Raw genomic sequence first — 18,508 nt, 5'->3', positions numbered from 1 at the left:
TAGTCCTCATAGGTGAAATCTTTAAATTTATCTTCGGGAAATGTCCTCAAGTCGTCCTGAAATTGCAAAGGAAACCCTAATATTTGGTTCATGGTGGTGGGTATTTAAGATTCGGCCCTGCCGAACTTAGTGCTGTATACACTGGAAAAAATATTGTCGTGGGATTAAAGATTTCATGTCTTTAAAATACGAATGCAAATTTTGCTTAGCATAGAAGACGCATTTCTCTAATATAAAGTTTTTTTCCTTGTCCAAAAGTCGATAAACTTTTCAATGAAGTCGTATTATCCTTATAATTAAGTGATTTCACTTAAAAATGGGTATCATAACATGAAAGAAAATATGTTAGGGCTAAGGTCAACTTGACTTTAATAATTCAGAAAAATTCTTTAAATTTAATGAAATTGTCTTTAAATTTATTGTCTTTTGCATCTTGACTATAAAGCAAAAAATCGTTCAAATATAGGACATGTTTTCCAACACTTTATTTTAAAGGCGCTTTTTACTTGAAACATAGCGTAATTACTACTGGAAGTCGAGTCTTAATTTTGAAAATAAAGTTGTCGTTAACTCGTTTTTAAAGGACTTTGTTAGCATATGAAGACAAAAAGCTGAAAAAGCGAAAAATTAAAATTTGCTTCCTAGAAGCAAATACACAAAACCCAAATTTAAAAGAGAATTTTGTCTTAAAAGTATCCTTACTTGTATTCTCCGCTTCTTTGGCTCGGAATCAATACCAAAATTTTTAAAGTAAAGACAAAATCTTTGGAACCGGGCATGCTTTTTTTTCAGTGTATACTTGTTTTCTTCATATACTATCAAAGTCCTTTAAAAACGAGTTAACGACAACTTTATTTTCCAACTTCAGACTCGACATCCAGTAGAAATTATGCTCTGTTTCAAGTAAAAAACGTCTTTAAAATAAAGTGTTGAAAAACATGTCCTATTTTTGAACAATTTTTTGCTTTATCGTCAAGATGCAAAAAGACAACAAATTTAAAGACAATTTCATTAATTTTAAAGAATTTTTCTGAATTTTTTAAGTCAAGTTAACCTTACCCCAAAAAATTTGTCTTTCATGTTATGATACCCATTTGTAAGTAAAATCACTTAATTATAAGAACAATACGACTTCATTGAAAAGTTTATCGACTTTTGGCCAAAGAAAAAAACTTTATAGAAATGCGTCTTTTATACTAAGCAAAATTTCCCTTCGTATGAAATGAAATCTTTGGCCTCAAGACAATATTTTTTTCAGTGTATGCATGCCAAATTTTGGTCAAAATCGGTTCAGATGTAGATATATATGTACGCCAGAGTTGGGCAAATATGGTAGAATGTTTCATATTTTAGACGCATTTTCAATGGGATTTTCCTCCAATTGACTCGATACTTTCCACAGAGAACGTATTTAATATAACATTTTAGTGTGTCAATTTTGCTCTAATTTGGTTCAGATTTACATGAAGCCTCCATATATTTGTTCTTCCGATTTATGCAAATATGGCCCACATTTTACACAAAATTCTATGATAATTTCCCCATAACTTAGTCATATCCTACGCATTGTAGATAAAAAAAATTGTCTCCAATCTCCCAACAAATTGGAAGGAGTTGAGATGGTAACACAAATTTTGGTCTACATAGTGGTGAAGGGTATAATATAGGTGGCCCCGCCCGACTTTAGACTTTACTTACTTGTTTTAGGATGCCTTTGGGTGATGATGAAAAATGTCGTACATAAAATTTACAAAAATATATTTTTTAACATATAAAAGCTTTTTTTTATTTCTTCTTCTTCTTCATCTGCATTTATGTATAATTATAATTTTTTCATATTTTAATATTTTATATATATTATTATAATATTTTTAAAACTTTATCAAACTAAATTTAAATTAATTAAGAAAATTTCATTGTGGTGGTTACAGCTCCTCCAAAAAAATAAAACATTAAAACACAATATTAGCAAACATCATCCAAGGCCTCATCTTCATCCAGACACGGTCCAATTTCAATAAATCCCTCTTCGGCAATATCTGGACCACTCTCAATTCTATAATAAAATGGGAATGCATTTGTTTTTTATTAAATTAATGAAATGATTTATAATAAAGCAACTTCTTCTATCGCTTTCCAAACAACATACTTTTCGAAATCACATTGTGGCAATAAACCCTCATCTTTGGCATTGTTGCTGAAGCGAAAGACCAGACATAGCCGTAGAACTGCCAATAGGATAAGCAATATACCGGCCACATAGCTTAACCAGAGATTGTGAGGCCACACCATTAGAGTTGTGCCAATAGCCATGTACGGCAGTGATAAACGCCAGCTACCAAAAAATTTGCAAAATGCCCAACACCGCAAACATTTGGAATAGTTATCACTGGAAGACAAGACAACAAGTAAAAGGAATCGAATAACAAATAAAACATGCCCGTAAATGTTCACAGATCAAAGAACACAGACAAATATATGAGTAAAATCGTTCATAAATTATGGGGCATTGAATTTGATGTCAACTCAAAACCATGCATATACTAAATTACAAGGGTAGAGAGAAAATATTGTCGGCATTTTATTTCTATAAAAAATTTTATCAAAATTCTATTTCTATAAAAAAATTTGTCAAAATTTTATATCTATAGAATATTTTGTCACAATTTTATTTTTATAAAAAATTTTGTCAAAATTTTATATCTATAGAAAATTTTGTCACAATTTTATTTTTATAGAAAATTTTGGCAAAATTTTATTTCCATAAAAAAATTTTGTCAAAATTTTAATTCCATACAAAAATTTTGTCAAAATTTTATTTCTATAGATAATTTTAACAAAATTTAATGTCTATAGAAAATTTTATACAAATTTTATTTCTATAAAAAAATATCAATCTTTCATTTCTTTAGACAATTTTGTCACAATTTTATTTTTATAAAAAATTTTGTCAAAATTTTATATCTATAGAAAATTTTGTCACAATTTTATTTTTATAGAAAATTTTGGCAAAATTTTATTTCCATAAAAAATTTTTGTCAAAATTTTAATTCCATAAAAAAATTTTGTCAAAATTTTATTTCTATAGATAATTTTAACAAAATTTAATGTCTATAGAAAATTTTATACAAATTTTATTTCTATAAAAAAAAATATCAATCTTTCATTTCTTTAGACAATTTTGTCACAATTTTATTTTTATAAAAAATTTTGTCAAAATTTTATATCTATAGAAAATTTTGTCACAATTTTATTTTTATAGAAAATTTTGTCAAAATTTTAATTCCATAAAAAAATTTTGTCAAAATTTTAATTCCATAAAAAAATTTTGTCAAAATTTTATTTCTATAGACAATTTTAACAAAATTTAATGTCTATAGAAAATTTTATACAAATTGTATTTCTATTAAAAAAATATCAATCTTTTATTTCTTTAGACAATTTTGTCAAAAGTTTATTTCTATAGATAATTTTATCAAAATTTTATTTCTATTTAAAATTTTGACAAAATTTGATTTCTATGAATTATTTTGTTAAAATTTATTTTTCTATATAAAATTTTGTCAAAATTTTATTTCTATTGACCATTTTGTCAACATTTTATTTCCAACGAAATTGTTGTCAAAATTTTATTTCTATACAAAATTTTGTCAAAATTTAATTCCTATATTTCTATAGAAAATTTTATTTCTATAGAAAATTATGTCAAAATGTTATTTTTATACCCTCCACCAAAGGATGGGGGGTATATTAACTTTGTCATTTCGTTTGTAACACATCGAAATATTGCTCTAAGACCCCATAAAGTATATATATTCTGGGCCGTGGTGAAATTCTGAGTCGATCTGAGCATCTCAGTCGGTCCGTCTGTTGAAATCACGGTAACTTCCGAACGAAACAAGCTATCGACTTGAAACTTGGCACAAGTAGTTGTTATTGATGTAGGTCAGATGGTATTGCAAATGGGCCATATCGGTCCACTTTTACGTATAGCCCTCATATACAAGGACCCCCAAATTTGGCTTGCAGACCCTCTAAGAGAAACAAATTTCATCCGATCCGGCTGAAATTTGGTACATGGTGTTGGTATATGGTCTCTAACAACCATGCAAAAATTGGTCCACATCGGTCCATAATTATACCCTAAACCACATAGTGGTCAGGGTATAATAAGTTTGATTGGCCAAAAAATGTGCCTACCAGAAATATTGATTTTAGACCCCATAAAATATATACCGATCGACTCAGAATCACCTCCTGAGTCGATCTAGCGCTTGGTGTCCGTCCGTCCGTCTGTCCATGTATTTGTTGTTCACAGGATTCCGGTCGCAATTATTAACCGATTTTGATGAAATTTGGTACAGAAAGTTTTTTGGGCACAAGGACGAACGCTATTGAATTTGGAAGAAATCGGATCAAATTTAGATATAGCTCCCATATATATGTATCGCCCGATTTCGACAAATGGGGTCGCGTTGCGCGTTTTTTTTTCAAAGGGATCGTCACCAAATTTGGCAAAAGGTAATCTTTTCCATCGCCCTTCAAGTCTGCAAAATTTCATCCAAATCGGTTCAGATTAGATATAGCTCTCATATATATGTATCGCCCGATTTTCCCAAATTTGGCCACAAAACCTTTATTTATCAACCGATCTTACTCAACGTTGGCTAAATATAATCTTCTATAGCACTAACTATATGTGCAAAAAATCATAGAAATCGGTTCAGATTTAGCTATAGCTCCCATATATATGTACCGCCCGATTTTTATAAATTTGGCTATAAAACCCTTATTTATCAACCTATCTTACCCAAATTTGGCTAAATGTAGTCCTCTATAGCACTAACTATATGTGCAAAAAATCATCGAAATCGGTTCAGATTTAGATATAGCTGCCATATATATGTATAGCCCGATTTTCCAAAATTTGGCCATAGAACCCTTATTTATTAACCGATCTTACTAAAAGTTGGCTAGATCCAGTCCTCTATAGTACTAACTATATGTGAAAAATTTCATCGAAATCGGTTCACATGTAGATATAGCTCCCACATATGTATCACCCGGTTTTGAAAAATTCGCCCCTAATAACCTTATGTTTGACCATACAGGCCTCATTTCTTAACTGATCTTACTCAAATCTTGCAAAAGGTAACCTTTTGTGGTATTAATCAAACCCGCAAAATATTATGCAAATTGGTTCAATTTAGATATAGCTTCCATATATATGCATCGCTCGAGAACTTTTTTTGTCCTTGTAGGGTAAACCGAACCTTTTCCGTGGCAACATTGAGCTGTAGTCAGATTGACACAAAGCACCCATAGACATGTACCCCTTAATTTTCTTAAATATGCAACTGTGGTTTATCTCCCAGACCTATATGTTACCCCACAGATGCTTATGATTACTAATTCTGTAATGGTGGTTTAGGGTATGATATAATCGGCCCCGCCCGACTTTCTACTTTACTTACTTGTTATATATAGCCCCCATATAAACCGATCCCCCGATTTGGCTTCCGGAGCCTCTAAGAGAAGCAAATTTCATCCTATCCGGCTGAAATTTGGTACATTGTGTTAGTATATGGTATTTAACACCCATGCAAAAATTGGTCGAAATCGGTCTATAATTATGTATAGCCCCCATATAAACCGATCCCCAGATTTGACCTCCGGAGCCTCTTGGAATATATATATAGCCCCCATATAAACCGATCCCCTTGTGGAGAATCAAAATTCATCCGATCTGGTTGAAATTTGGTACGTGGTGGTAGTATATGATATTTAACAATCATGCCAAAAGTGGTCCATATCAGTCCATAATCATATATAGCCCCCCATATAAACCGATCCCGAGATTTGGTTTTGGAGCCTCTTGGAGTCAGTTGAAATCATCGATTTGAGTGCAGTTGGCTGGGTTTATTTCGAGCGTGCTTCCTCTTTATTTTAATTCGGAGCGGGCTTCCTCTTATTTCAGCCAATTGCACTCAAATCGATGATTTGACAGTGGCATAGGAAAAGAGATATGTTTGTACAAATTTATTTCAGCATATGCCGGCTATCATGCAAAACCTTTTTTCGGAAGGTTCAAATGTGTTTCATTGTTGGGTTTAATGAACTGCCTGAATTTATTCTGATAATTGATTGATAGTTTTGCTGCAAGTAGAGGATGCTGATGAGGAATGTGGTAATACCGAAACGTGCGTCCATCCAACCATCTTGCAGTCTATAGGGCTTTGCCCAAATAAATTTGACAAACATTCTTTTCCTCTGTTGGTTAAGCTACACTTGTAGTTTAGTCAATGCATGGTTTTAAGCTGAAATAAAAAAAAAAATTCTATAAAAAAATTATCAAACTTTCATTACTTTAGACAATTTTGTCAAAAGTTTATTTCTATAGAAAATTTTGTCAAAATTTTTTTTCTGTAGAAAATTTTGTCAAAATTTTATTTCTATGAAGAATTTTGTTAAAATTGATTATACCCTTCACCACTACTGTGGTACAGGGTATAATAAGTTTGTGCATTTGTATGTAACGCCAAGAAGGAAAAGTCTGAGACCCATCGTTTAGTATACCGATCGTCTTAGAATTAAATTCTGAGTCGATTTAGCGATTTCCGTCTGTCTGTCCGTCTGTCTGTCTGTTGATGTATTTTTGTGTGCAAAGTACAGCTCGCAGTTTTTGTCCGATTGTCCTAAAATTTGGTACGGCGTCCTGTTTCGGCTCAAAGACGATCCCTATTGATTTTGGTTCAGATTTAGATATAGCTGCCATATATATTTTTCACCGATCTGGTCATAATTGGCGTGTATATCAACCGATCTTCCTCAAATTCCGTACATCCGAATATTTTATGAGTCTCGAAAAACTTGCAAAATATCAGCCAAATCGGTTCAGATTTAGATATAGCTCCCATATATAGCTTTCGCCCGATTTACACTCATTTGCCCACAGAGGCCAATTTTTTGTTCCGATTTAGTTGAAATTTTGCATAGGGAGTAGAATTAGCATTGTAACTATGCTTGCCAAATTTGGTTGAAATCGGTTCAGATTTGGATATATCTCCCATATATAGCTTTCGCCCGATTTTCACTCATATGACCACAGAGGCCAATTTTTAACTCCGATTTAGTTGAAATTTTGCACAGGGAGTAGAATTAGCATTGTAGTTATGCGTGCCAAATTTGGTTGACATCGGTTCAGATTTAGATATAGCTCCCATATATATCTTTCGCCCGATATGGACTAATATGGTTCTAATAGCCAGAGTTTTAGCCCAATTTGTTTGAAATTTTGCACAGGGAGTAGATTTAGTATTGTAGCTGTACGTGCCAAATTTGATTGAAATCGGTTCAGATTTATATATAGCTCCCATATATAGCTTACGCCCGATTTACACTCATATGACCACAGTGGCCAATCTTTTACTCCGATTTAATTGAAATTTTGCACAGGGAGTAGAATTAGCATTGTAGCTATGCGTGCCAAATTTGGTTGAAATCGGTTCAGATTTAGATATAGCTCCCATATATATGTTTTTCTGGTTTCGACAAAAATGTTCAAAATACCAACATTTTCGCCACTTAGTGGAAAAGTTGTAAAAATGACTCTAATTTTCCTAAACTTCTAATACATATATATCGAGCGATAAATCATAAATAAACTTATGCGAAGTTTCCTTAAAATTGCTTCAGATTTAAATGTTTCCCATATTTGTTTACTAACATTGTGTTCCACCATAACTTAAATTTTGAGTTTATAGGTTTTGTAAAAGTCTATCAAATTCTGTCCAAATCGAGTGATATTTAAATGTATGTACTTGGGACAAACCTTTATATATAGCCCCCAACACATTTGACGGATTGATTTGATGGTATCGAAAATTTAGATCTACAAAGTGGTGCAGGGTATAATATAGTCGGCCCCGCCCGACTTTAGACTTTCCTTACTTGTTTTTCTATATAAAATTTTGTCAAAATTTTATTTCTATTGAAAATTTTGTCAAAATTTTATTTCCATAGAAACTTTTGTCAAATTTTTATTCCTAGGGAAAACAAAAATTTTATTTTTTTTTAGAAAATTTTGACAACATTTTATTTCTTTAGAAAATTTTGTCAAAAATTTATTTGTCAAAATTGTATTTCTATATAATTTTTTTTGTTCTATTTAATATTTTTCTTTCTATTTTTTTTTTATTTCTATAGAAAATTTTGTCAAAACTTTATTTCTATAGAAAATTTTGTTTGAAAATTTTTATTTCTATAGGAAAGTTGTATATAGATAATTATAACAAAATTTTATTTCTATAGAAATTTTTGTCAAAAATTTATTTATATTAAAATTTGTTTCCAAAATTTTACTTCTATAGAAAATTTTTGTCAAAATTTTATTTCTATAGAAAATTTTATAATTTTTTTTTCTATAAACAAAAATTATCAAACTTTCATTTCTTTAGACAATTTTGTCAAAAGTTTATTCCTATAGAAAATGTTGTCAATATTTGATTTCTATAGAAAATGTTGTCAATATTTTATTTCTATAGAAAATTTTGCCAAAACAGTATTTCTATATATAATTTTAACAAAATTTTATTTCTATAGAATATTTTGTCAACATTTTTTATTTCTATCGATTTTTTTTTCACAATTTTATTTCTATAGAAAAGTTTGTCAAAATTTTATTCCTAGGGAAAACAAAAATTTATTTCTTTAGAAAAAGGTTGTCAAATTTTATTTGTCAAAATTGTAGTTCTATATAATTTTTTTCTATTTATTATTTTTCTTCCTATTTTTATTTCTATTGAAAATTTTGTCAAAATTTTATTTCTATAGAAAATTTTGTCAAAATTTTATTTCTATAGAAATTTTTGTCAAAAACTTATTTCTATTCAAAATTTGTTTCCAAAATGTTACTTCTATAGAAAATTTTTGTCAACATTTTATTTCTATAGAAAATTTTATAAAATTTTTTTTCTATAAACAAAAATTATCAAACTTTCATTTCGTTAGACAATTTTGTCAAAAGTTTATTTCTATAGAAAATGTTGTCAATATTTTATTTCTATAGAAAATTTTGCCAAAACAGTATTTCGATAGATAATTTTAACAAAATTTTATTTCTATAGAACATTTTGTCAAAATTTTATTTCTATAGAAAATGTTGTCAATATTTTATTTCTATAGATAATTTTAACAAAATTTTATTTCTATAGATAATTTTAACAAAATTTTATTTCTATAGAATATTTTGTCAAAATTTTATTTCTTTAGAAAATTTGGTCAAAATTTTATTTCTATAGAAAATTTTGTCAAGACTTTATTTCTATAGAAAATTTTGTCAAAACTTTATTTACCATTCTTTTTTTTTTTTGTTATTGTTGGTTTTTTTCCTTTCATCATTGTTGTTGTTTTTGATTTCAGCTTAAAATCATGCATTGACTAAACTACAAGTGTAGTTTAACCAACAGAGGAAAATAACTTTATTTCTATAGAAAATTTTTTTCAAAATTTTACTTCTATAGACAATTTTTGTCAAAATTTTATTTCTATAGAAAATTTTGTCAAAATGTTATTTCTATAGAAAATTTTGTCAAAATTTAATTTCTATAGAAAATGCTGTCAATATTTCATTTCTATAGAAAATTTTGTAAAATTTTCTATAGATAATTTTAACAAAATTTTATTTCTATAGATAATTTTAGCAAAATTTTATTTCTATAGAATATTTTGTCAAAATTTTATTTCCATAGAAAAATTTGTCACAATTTTATTTCTTTAGAAAATTTTCTGATGCCATAACGCAGAGTTGTTGTAGAATACCCCATATATTTGATACAAAAATACTTGTTATGCTCATCTATGTCTTCGGATTGTTTTATTTTGAATTTTAGTTTTGCTTACTTGCCAAATAGTAATTGAAGAAACAGAGTTATGACCCATTTGACTTCAAAGAATAATATAATTATTGATGAAATCCTGGAAGAGACAAGGAAAGAAGAAATATAAATGAAGTTTAACAATGGATATACGAATATATGTAGGTACAGAAAAATAATTAAAAATACGAAAGTCAAGAGATAAACAAACACTGGTAAAAAATCCTTCTAACGTTAATGGCATTTCTCATTAAAGTAAGGCCAACAAAACAATTTTATAAATATATGGATTATTTTTCATTTTTTAGTTAACTTTTTCTTGAATAAAATTTTTTACCACTATAGGCTAACATTAATAAATAACACAACTTTGTTTATATCTATGGAAAAATCATCAGCTAAGTTTTAATAAAAAAGAATTATACAATAAAGCATTTATATCATGAATTCTAATTTTAAATTAAACTAACAAAGAAGAATTTGAAAATGAACGCCTCCTCTTTACGCTGAAAATTTTACTATCCTAATACAAACAAGTAAATACGGCCGTAAGTTCGGCCAGGCCGAAGCTTATGTACCCTCCACCATGGATTGCGTAGAAACTTCTTCTAAACACTGCCATCCACAATTGAATTACTTAAGTTGCGGTAACGCTTGCCGATGGCAAGGTATCTTAAAACCTCCTAACACCATCTTCTAAATTGTATGTAAGTCCATACGTGGTATATATTAAATCAAAACAGATCGATCCAATACGTATATAATTCAGTTTGACAAAGTAGACATACAATTTTGACAAAATTTTCTACAGAAATAAAATTTTTTCAGAAAATTTTCTATAGAAATAAAAATTTTAACAAAATTTTCTATAGAAATAAAATCTTGGTAGATTATTTTTGGCTCGATTGGCAACCATGATTATGAACCGAATAAAATCTTCTATAGAAATAAAATTTTGACAAAATTTTCCATAGAAATAAAATATTGACAATGATGAAAATTTTATTATGAACCGAATAAAATTTTAACAAAATTTTCTCTAGAAATAAAATTTTGACAAAATTTCTACACGGTTGAAAAAGACTGTTTTTCATATGTTTGGCTATAAACATTATATATTTGGAACACAAATTTTTAAACACAACATTTTTGAGTGCAAGCATATAATGTTCATAAACTAGCATAACATGTTTGGGACATATATGTTAATATGTTAGAACATATTATGTTTGGGACATAAAATGTTTGTAAATATAATATGCTTGGATGCAAACATATATTAATTTAGAAATAGTCTATAAACATATATGTGTTTAGTAGCTTGGAGCGCTATTTGACAGGGAGCGATATTGAATTAAGTTGGTGGTTGTTGCTTGTTATTACAAAATTAACATTTTATTTTTCCTTGGGCAATTGATCAGCTACTTCTTTGATCCTTACAAACTGTGTGGTCCGCTGTTCGAATCCCCGTCCGACAAAAGGTAAAATTAAAATAAAAAAATCATAAAATTGAATAATTTCTTCTACAATGTTTGTATCACAGAAAAAAGTGCTAAGAACTAAAAAATCTCGTGGAAGTGAGAAAGATGTGGGGGAATATACAATTAGGCAGAAACAAAATTTTGAGCATTCAGGTCGAAAACCTATGTTGTTAGCACCTATATTACCTGTTTATTTTCATAATTCATTATGATTGTAAATATATAAATAAATAAATAAAATTTTGAGCACAATATTGTTTGGGAGAATTTTTTTTAGGCATATAATATTTTTGGGTGCAAAATGCTTCCAAACGTATTGTATGTTCACATAATAACATATTGTTTTTTGGAAGACAACATTATTGAATTTGGATGCAAAAATACAAAATGTTTGGAACTTAGACTATCCAAACATATATTGTTTAGACCAATATGCTTTCAAACATATTATATATTGGAAGAGATCAAACATATAAATGTTTGGGCAATACCCAAAAATGTATATGCTTGAAGCAAAATATGTTTGGGAGTATATGTTACAGAAGCGATTTTTTGTAAGGGTGTATAGAAATAAAATTTTGACAAAATTTTCTATAAAAATAAAATTTTGGTAGATTATTTTTGGCTCTAGTGGCAATCATGATTATGAACCGATATGGACCAATTTTTGTGTGATTGGACCAATTTTGGTATGGTTATTAGCGACCATATACTAACACCACGTTCCTAATTTGAACCGGATCGGATGAATTTTGCTCCTCCAAGAGGCTCCGGAGGTCAAATCTGGAGAACGTTTTATATGGGGGAAAGTTTTATTCGGTTTATATGAGGTCTATATATAATTATGAACCGATGTGGACCAATTTTTGCATGGTTGTTAGAGACCATATACCAACATCATGTACCAAATTTCAGCCGGATCGGATGAAATTTGCTTCTCTTAGAGGCTCCACAAGCCAAATCTGGGGATCGGTTTATATGGGGGCTATATATAATTAAGGACCGACATGGACCACTTTTTGCATGGTTGTTAGAGACCATATACCAACATCATGTACCAAATTTCAGCCGGATCGGATGAAATTTGCTTCTCTTTGAGGCTCCGCAAGCCAAATCTGGGGATCGGTTTATATGGGGGCTATATATAATTAAGGACCGATATGGACCAATTTTTGCATGGTTATTAGAGACCATATACCAACATCATGTACCAAATTTCAGCCGGATCGGATGAAATTTTCTTCTCTTTGAGGCTCCGCAAGCCAAATGTAGGGATCGGTTTATATGGGGGCTATATATAATTAAGGACCGATGTGAACCAATTTTTGCACGGTTGTTAGAGACCATATACCAACACCATGTACCAAATTTCAGCCGGATCGGATGAAATTTGCTTCTCTTTTAGGCTCCGCAAGCCAAATCGGGGGTTTGGTTTATATGGGGGCTATATATAATTATGGACCGATGTGGACCAATTTTTGCATGGTTGTTAGAGACCATATACCAACACCATATACCAAATTTCAGCCGGATCGGATGAAATATGCTTCTGTTAGAGGCTCCACAAGCCAAATCTGAGGGTCCCTTTATATGGGGGCTATACGTAAAAGTGGACCGATATGGCCCATTTTCAATACCGACCTACATCGATAACAACTACTTGTGCCAAGTTTCAAGTCGATAGCTTGTTTCGTTCGGAAGTTAGCGTGATTTCAACAGACGGACGGACGGACATGCTTAGATCGACTCAGAATTTTACCACGACCCAGAATATATATACTTTATGGGGCCTTAGAGCAATATTTCGATGTGTAACAAACGGAATGACAAAGTTAATATACCCCCATCCCATGATGGAGGGTATAAAAATTAAGCATCCTAAAATGTAGAACGCTAAATTTACAGGACAATAAGGACAAATTTTCTTAAAAATAAAGACATTTTAATTGAAAAAAGTTTATAAGCTTTGTTTCAAAATTTTTCTTCTTTAAATGTAGTCCATTCAATTTTAAAATTTGCTTCCCTTCACTTAAGTCGTGTGCCCTTCAAGGATGACAAATTTCCTTTAATGTAATGAAAAACATTTTGGATTTCAAAAGGATCTTTAAATTAATTGAATTTTAGGCTTAACATAACAAAACACTTCAAATATATCCATAGACCTTATAAAGTATATATATTCTGGGTCGTGGTGAAATTCAGAGTCGATCTAGCCTCGTCCGTCCGTCTGTCTGTTGATTGATGTAGGTCGGATGGTATTGCACATGGGCCATATGGGACCACTTTTACATATAGCCGCCATATAAACCGACGCCTAGATTTGGCTTGAGGAGCCTCTTGAAGGACAACAATTCATCCGCTCCGGTTGAAATTTGGTACATGGTCTCTAACAACCATGCAAAAATTGGTCCACATCGGTCCATAATTGATTTGCGGAGCCTCTACGAGAAGCAAAATACATCCAATCCGGCTGAAATTTGGTTAATGGTTTTAATATATGGTCTCTAATAACCATGCAAAAATTGTTCAACATCGGTCCATAATTATATATAGCCCCCATATAAACCGATCCCCAGATTTGACCTCCGGAGCCTCATGGATGAGAAAAATTCATCCGATCCGGCTGAAATTTGGTACATGGTTTTAATATATGGTCTCTAATAACCATGCAAAAATTGTTCCACATCGGACAACAATTATATATAGCCCCCATATAAACCGATCCCCAGATTTGGCTTGCGGAGCCTCTAAGAGAAGCAAATTTCATCCGATCCGGCTGAAATTTGGTACATGGTGTTAGTATATGGTCTCTAACGACCATGCAAAAATTGGTCCACATCGGCCATTAATTATATATAGCCCCCATACAAACCGATCCCCAGATTTAACCTCCGGAGCCTCGTGGATGAGCAAAATTCATCCGATTCATTTGAAATTTGGTACGTGATGTTAGTCTATGGTCTCTAACAACCATTCAGGAATTGGTCCATATCGTTCCATAATTATATATTTAAACCGATCCCCAGATTTGACCTCTGGAGCTTTTGGAGAAGCAAAATTCATCCGATCCGGTTGAAAATTGGTACATTGCGCTATTAAATGGCTGCTAACAACCATGCCAAAAATTGGTCAATATCGGTCTATAGTTATATATAGCCGATCCCCATAAATAATCTACCAAAATTTTATTTCTATAGAAAATGTTGTCAAAATTTTATTACTCGTAATATACAAAATTTTATCAAGATTTCTATAGAAAATATTGTCAAAATTTTATTTCTAAATTTTGTCTAAATTTTCTTTCTATTGAAAATTTTGTCAAAATTGTATTGCTATAGAAAAAAAATGTTTTTCTTTTTTTCTATAGAAAATTTTGTCAAACTGAATTATATACGTATTTAATCGGCCTTTTTTGTTTAATATATACCCCATATGGACTAACTTACAATTGAGAAGACGGTGTTAAGCAGTTTTAAGATACCTTGCCATCGGCAAGTGTTACCGCAACCCAAGTAATTCAATTGTGGATGACAGTCTTTAGTACAAGTTTCTATGCAATCCATGGTGGAGGGTACATAAGATTCGGCCTGGCCGAACTTACGGCCGTATATACTTGTTGTAATTTTGTACTCCAATTTGTTTCTTTCGAAATTTTCTTTAACAAATGAAAAAAAAAAATTATGTCTAATAAATTTGCATGAATTTGTCGAAAAATATTTATTTATTTTGTGAAATTAACCAAAATTTTCCTTTCTGCTTTCTGGTTCACTGTCTTTTGCGTGTAAAAAATTGTTACGTTGGCTCAATTTTTACTAATTCATTTCGTTATATAACGAAGCTTTTTCTGCCAGTGTATAACTCCAATTAATTTAATCATCAGTAGTTGAACCACTTTTTTCAAATTACCAATGTAACCACAATACATATGCTTATATAATGTTGAACCTCCTACTTGAACGTAGTTGATATTGATTAGGACGTGCCCTTTTTACATACTTACAGAATAAATAGACCCGCTTGGTAGCCATGTAAATAGACATCCACACCAACTCCGCAAATAACTGAAATTAAATCAAAAGCATGTTTCACTATCGATGACGATACATTTACAATAAGGATTACAAATTTATTTTATGATATTGGTATCCTACAAAATTACTCGATTCTTATTTAAGCATGGCCGGAACGGGACGAAAGCCAATTGTATTTAGTTTGTGTATGTATGTGTGTGTTAGAGATTAATTAAGTTTTTCTGAGATTTGAAGCTAAATAAACTAAAGTACATAAATCGAATCAATGAGACTGACTAAATGAATGGGTGGATGGAGGAAATATGGTCTATCATTAAACCGAAAATCGAGAATACCACAACGATTCACTTGAATGGTTATTGTTTAACAAGGCTATTATTATGGTTACGGCTTTAAAAGAAATGCCTTTCAATAACAGAAGTGTTAAAGGTTGTTTGCTGTATGTAGTCAATCGTCATCCATGGAGTCTTAAATTGAATGCTTTGGCAATTTATTATGTCTTATAATTAAACAAGTAAGGAAAGTCTAAAGTCGGGCGGGGCCGACCATATTATACCCTGCACCACTTTGTAAATCTAAATTTTCGATACCATATCACATCCGTCAAATGTGTTGGGTGCTATATATGAAGGTTTGTCCCAAATACACACATTTAAATATCACTCGATCTAGACAGAATTTGATAGACTTCTACAAAATCTACAGACTCAAAATTTAAGTCGGCTAATGCACTAGGGTGGAACACAATTTTAGTAAAAAACAAGTAAGGAAAGTCTAAAGTCGGGCGGGGCCGACTATATTATACCCTGCACCACTTTGTAGATATAAATTTTCGATACCATATCACATCCGTCAAATGTGTTGGGGGCTATATATATAAAGGTTTGTCCCAAATACATACATTTAAATATCACTCGATCTGGACAGAATTTGATAGACTTCTACAAAATCTATAGACTCAAAATTTAAGTCGGCTAATGCACTAGGGTGGAACACAATGTTAGTAAAAAAATATGGGAAACATTTAAATCTGAAGCAGTTTTAAGCAAACTTCGCAAAAGTTTATTTATGATTTATCGCTCGATATATATGCATTAGAAGTTTAGGAAAATTAGAGTCATTTTTACAACTTTTCGACTAAGCAGTGGCGATTTTACAAGGAAAATGTTGTTATTTTGACCATTTTTGTCGAAATCAGAAAAATATATATATGGGAGCTATATCTAAATCTGAACCGATTTCAACCAAATTTGGCACGCATAGCTACAATGCTAATTCTACTCCCTGTGCAAAATTTCAACTAAATCGGAGCAAAAAATTGGCCTCTGTGGTCATATGAGTGTAAATCGGGCGAAAGCTATATATGGGAGCTATATCTAAATCTGAACCGATTTCAACCAAATTTAGCACGCATAGCTACAATGCTAATTCTACTCCCTGTGCAAAATTTCAACTAAATCGGAGTTAAAAATTGGCCTCTACGGTCATATGAGTGTAAATCGGGCGAAAGCTATATATGGGAGATATATCTAAATCTGAACCGATTTCAACCAAATTTGGCACGCATAGCTACAATGCTAATTCTACTCCCTGTGCAAAATTTCAACTAAATCGGAGCAAAAAATTGGCCTCTGTGGTCATATGAGTGTAAATCGGGCGAAAGCTATATATGCGAGCTATATCTAAATCTGAACCGATTTCAACCAAATTTGGCACGCATTGCTACAATGCTAATTGTACTCCCTGTGCAAAATTTCAACTAAATCGGAGTTAAAAATTGGCCTCTGTGGTAATTTGAGTGTAAATCGGGCGAAAGCTATATATGGGAGCTATATCTAAATCTGAACCGATTTCAACCAAATTTGACACGCATAGCTACAATTCTAATTCTACTCCCTGTGCAAAATTTCAACTGAATCGGAGCAAAAAATTGGCCTCTGTGGGCAAATGAGTGTAAATCGGGCGAAAGCTATATATGGGAGCTATATCTAAATCTGAACCGATTTGGCTGATATTTTGCAAGTTTTTCGAGATTCATAAAATATTCGGATGTACGGAATTTGAGGAAGATCGGTTGATATACACGCCAATTATGACCAGATCGGTGAAAAATATATATGGCAGCTATATCTAAATCTGAACCGATTTTTTCCAAAATCAATAGGGATCGTCTTTGAGCCGAAACAGGACCCTATACCAAATTTTAGGAAAATCGGACTAAAACTGCGCGCTGTACTTTGCACACAAAAATACATCAACAGACAGACAGACGGACAGACACAGACAGACAGACAGACAGACGGACATCGCTAAATCGACTCAGAATTTAATTCTAAGACGATCGGTATACTAAACGATGGGTCTCAGACTTTTCCTTCTTGGCGTTACATACAAATGCACAAACTTATTATACCCTGTACCACAGTAGTGGTGAAGGGTATAAATATGGGAAACATTTAAATCTGAAGCAATTTTAAGGAAACTTCGCAAAAGTTTATTTATGATTTATCGCTCGATATACATGTATTAGAAGTTTAGGAAAATTAGAGTCATTTTTACAACTTTTCGCCTAAGCAGTGGCGATTTTACAAGGAAAATGTTGGTATTTTTACCATTTTTGTCGAAATCAGAAAAACATATATATGGGAGCTATATCTAAATCTGAACCGATTTCAACCAAATTTGGCACGCATAGCTACAATGCTAATTCTACTCCCTGTGCAAAATTTCAATTAAATCGGAGTAAAAGATTGGCCACTGTGATCATATGAGTGTAAATCGGGCGAACGATATATATGGGAGCTATATCTAAATCTGAACCGATTTCAATCAAATTTGGCACACATGACTATACAACCAATTGTACTTCTAGTGCAAAACTTCAACCAAATTGGCCCAAAACTCTGGCTTCTAGGGCCATATAAGTTCATATCGGGCGAAAAATATATATGGAAGCTATATCTAAATCTGAACCGATTTCAATCAACTTTGGCACACATGACTATACTACCAATTTTACTCCTTGTGCAAAATTTCAAGCTAATCGGGATAAAACTCTGGCTTCTGGGTCCATATAAGTGCATATCGGGCGAAAGATATATATGGGAGCTATATGTAAATC

At 31.4% G+C, this 18,508-nt stretch overlaps 1 protein-coding gene across 1 annotated transcript in view; it reads right to left on the bottom strand.

Moving 5' to 3' along the window:
• Positions 1 to 1,760: 1,760 nt before the first annotated feature.
• LOC142236092 (uncharacterized) overlaps positions 1,761 to 18,508 on the bottom strand; it is a 48,067-nt gene continuing 31,319 nt past the window's right edge. Inside the window, exons 3-6 of the mRNA XM_075307342.1 lie at positions 15,357 to 15,417; positions 9,901 to 9,975; positions 2,150 to 2,389; positions 1,761 to 2,056 (exon numbers count right to left, since the gene is read on the bottom strand). Coding sequence (XP_075163457.1) covers positions 1,966 to 2,056; positions 2,150 to 2,389; positions 9,901 to 9,975; positions 15,357 to 15,417 — 467 coding nt within the window. The 3' untranslated portion in view covers positions 1,761 to 1,965. The remainder of the gene's footprint in view (positions 2,057 to 2,149; positions 2,390 to 9,900; positions 9,976 to 15,356; positions 15,418 to 18,508) is intronic.

Source organism: Haematobia irritans, chromosome 4 (assembly GCF_050003625.1).
Source record: "Haematobia irritans isolate KBUSLIRL chromosome 4, ASM5000362v1, whole genome shotgun sequence".
Taxonomy (NCBI): Eukaryota; Metazoa; Arthropoda; class Insecta; order Diptera; family Muscidae; genus Haematobia; species Haematobia irritans.
The sequence above is the reverse complement of the archived record's forward strand: the minus strand, read 5'-3'. Positions and strand labels throughout refer to the sequence as shown.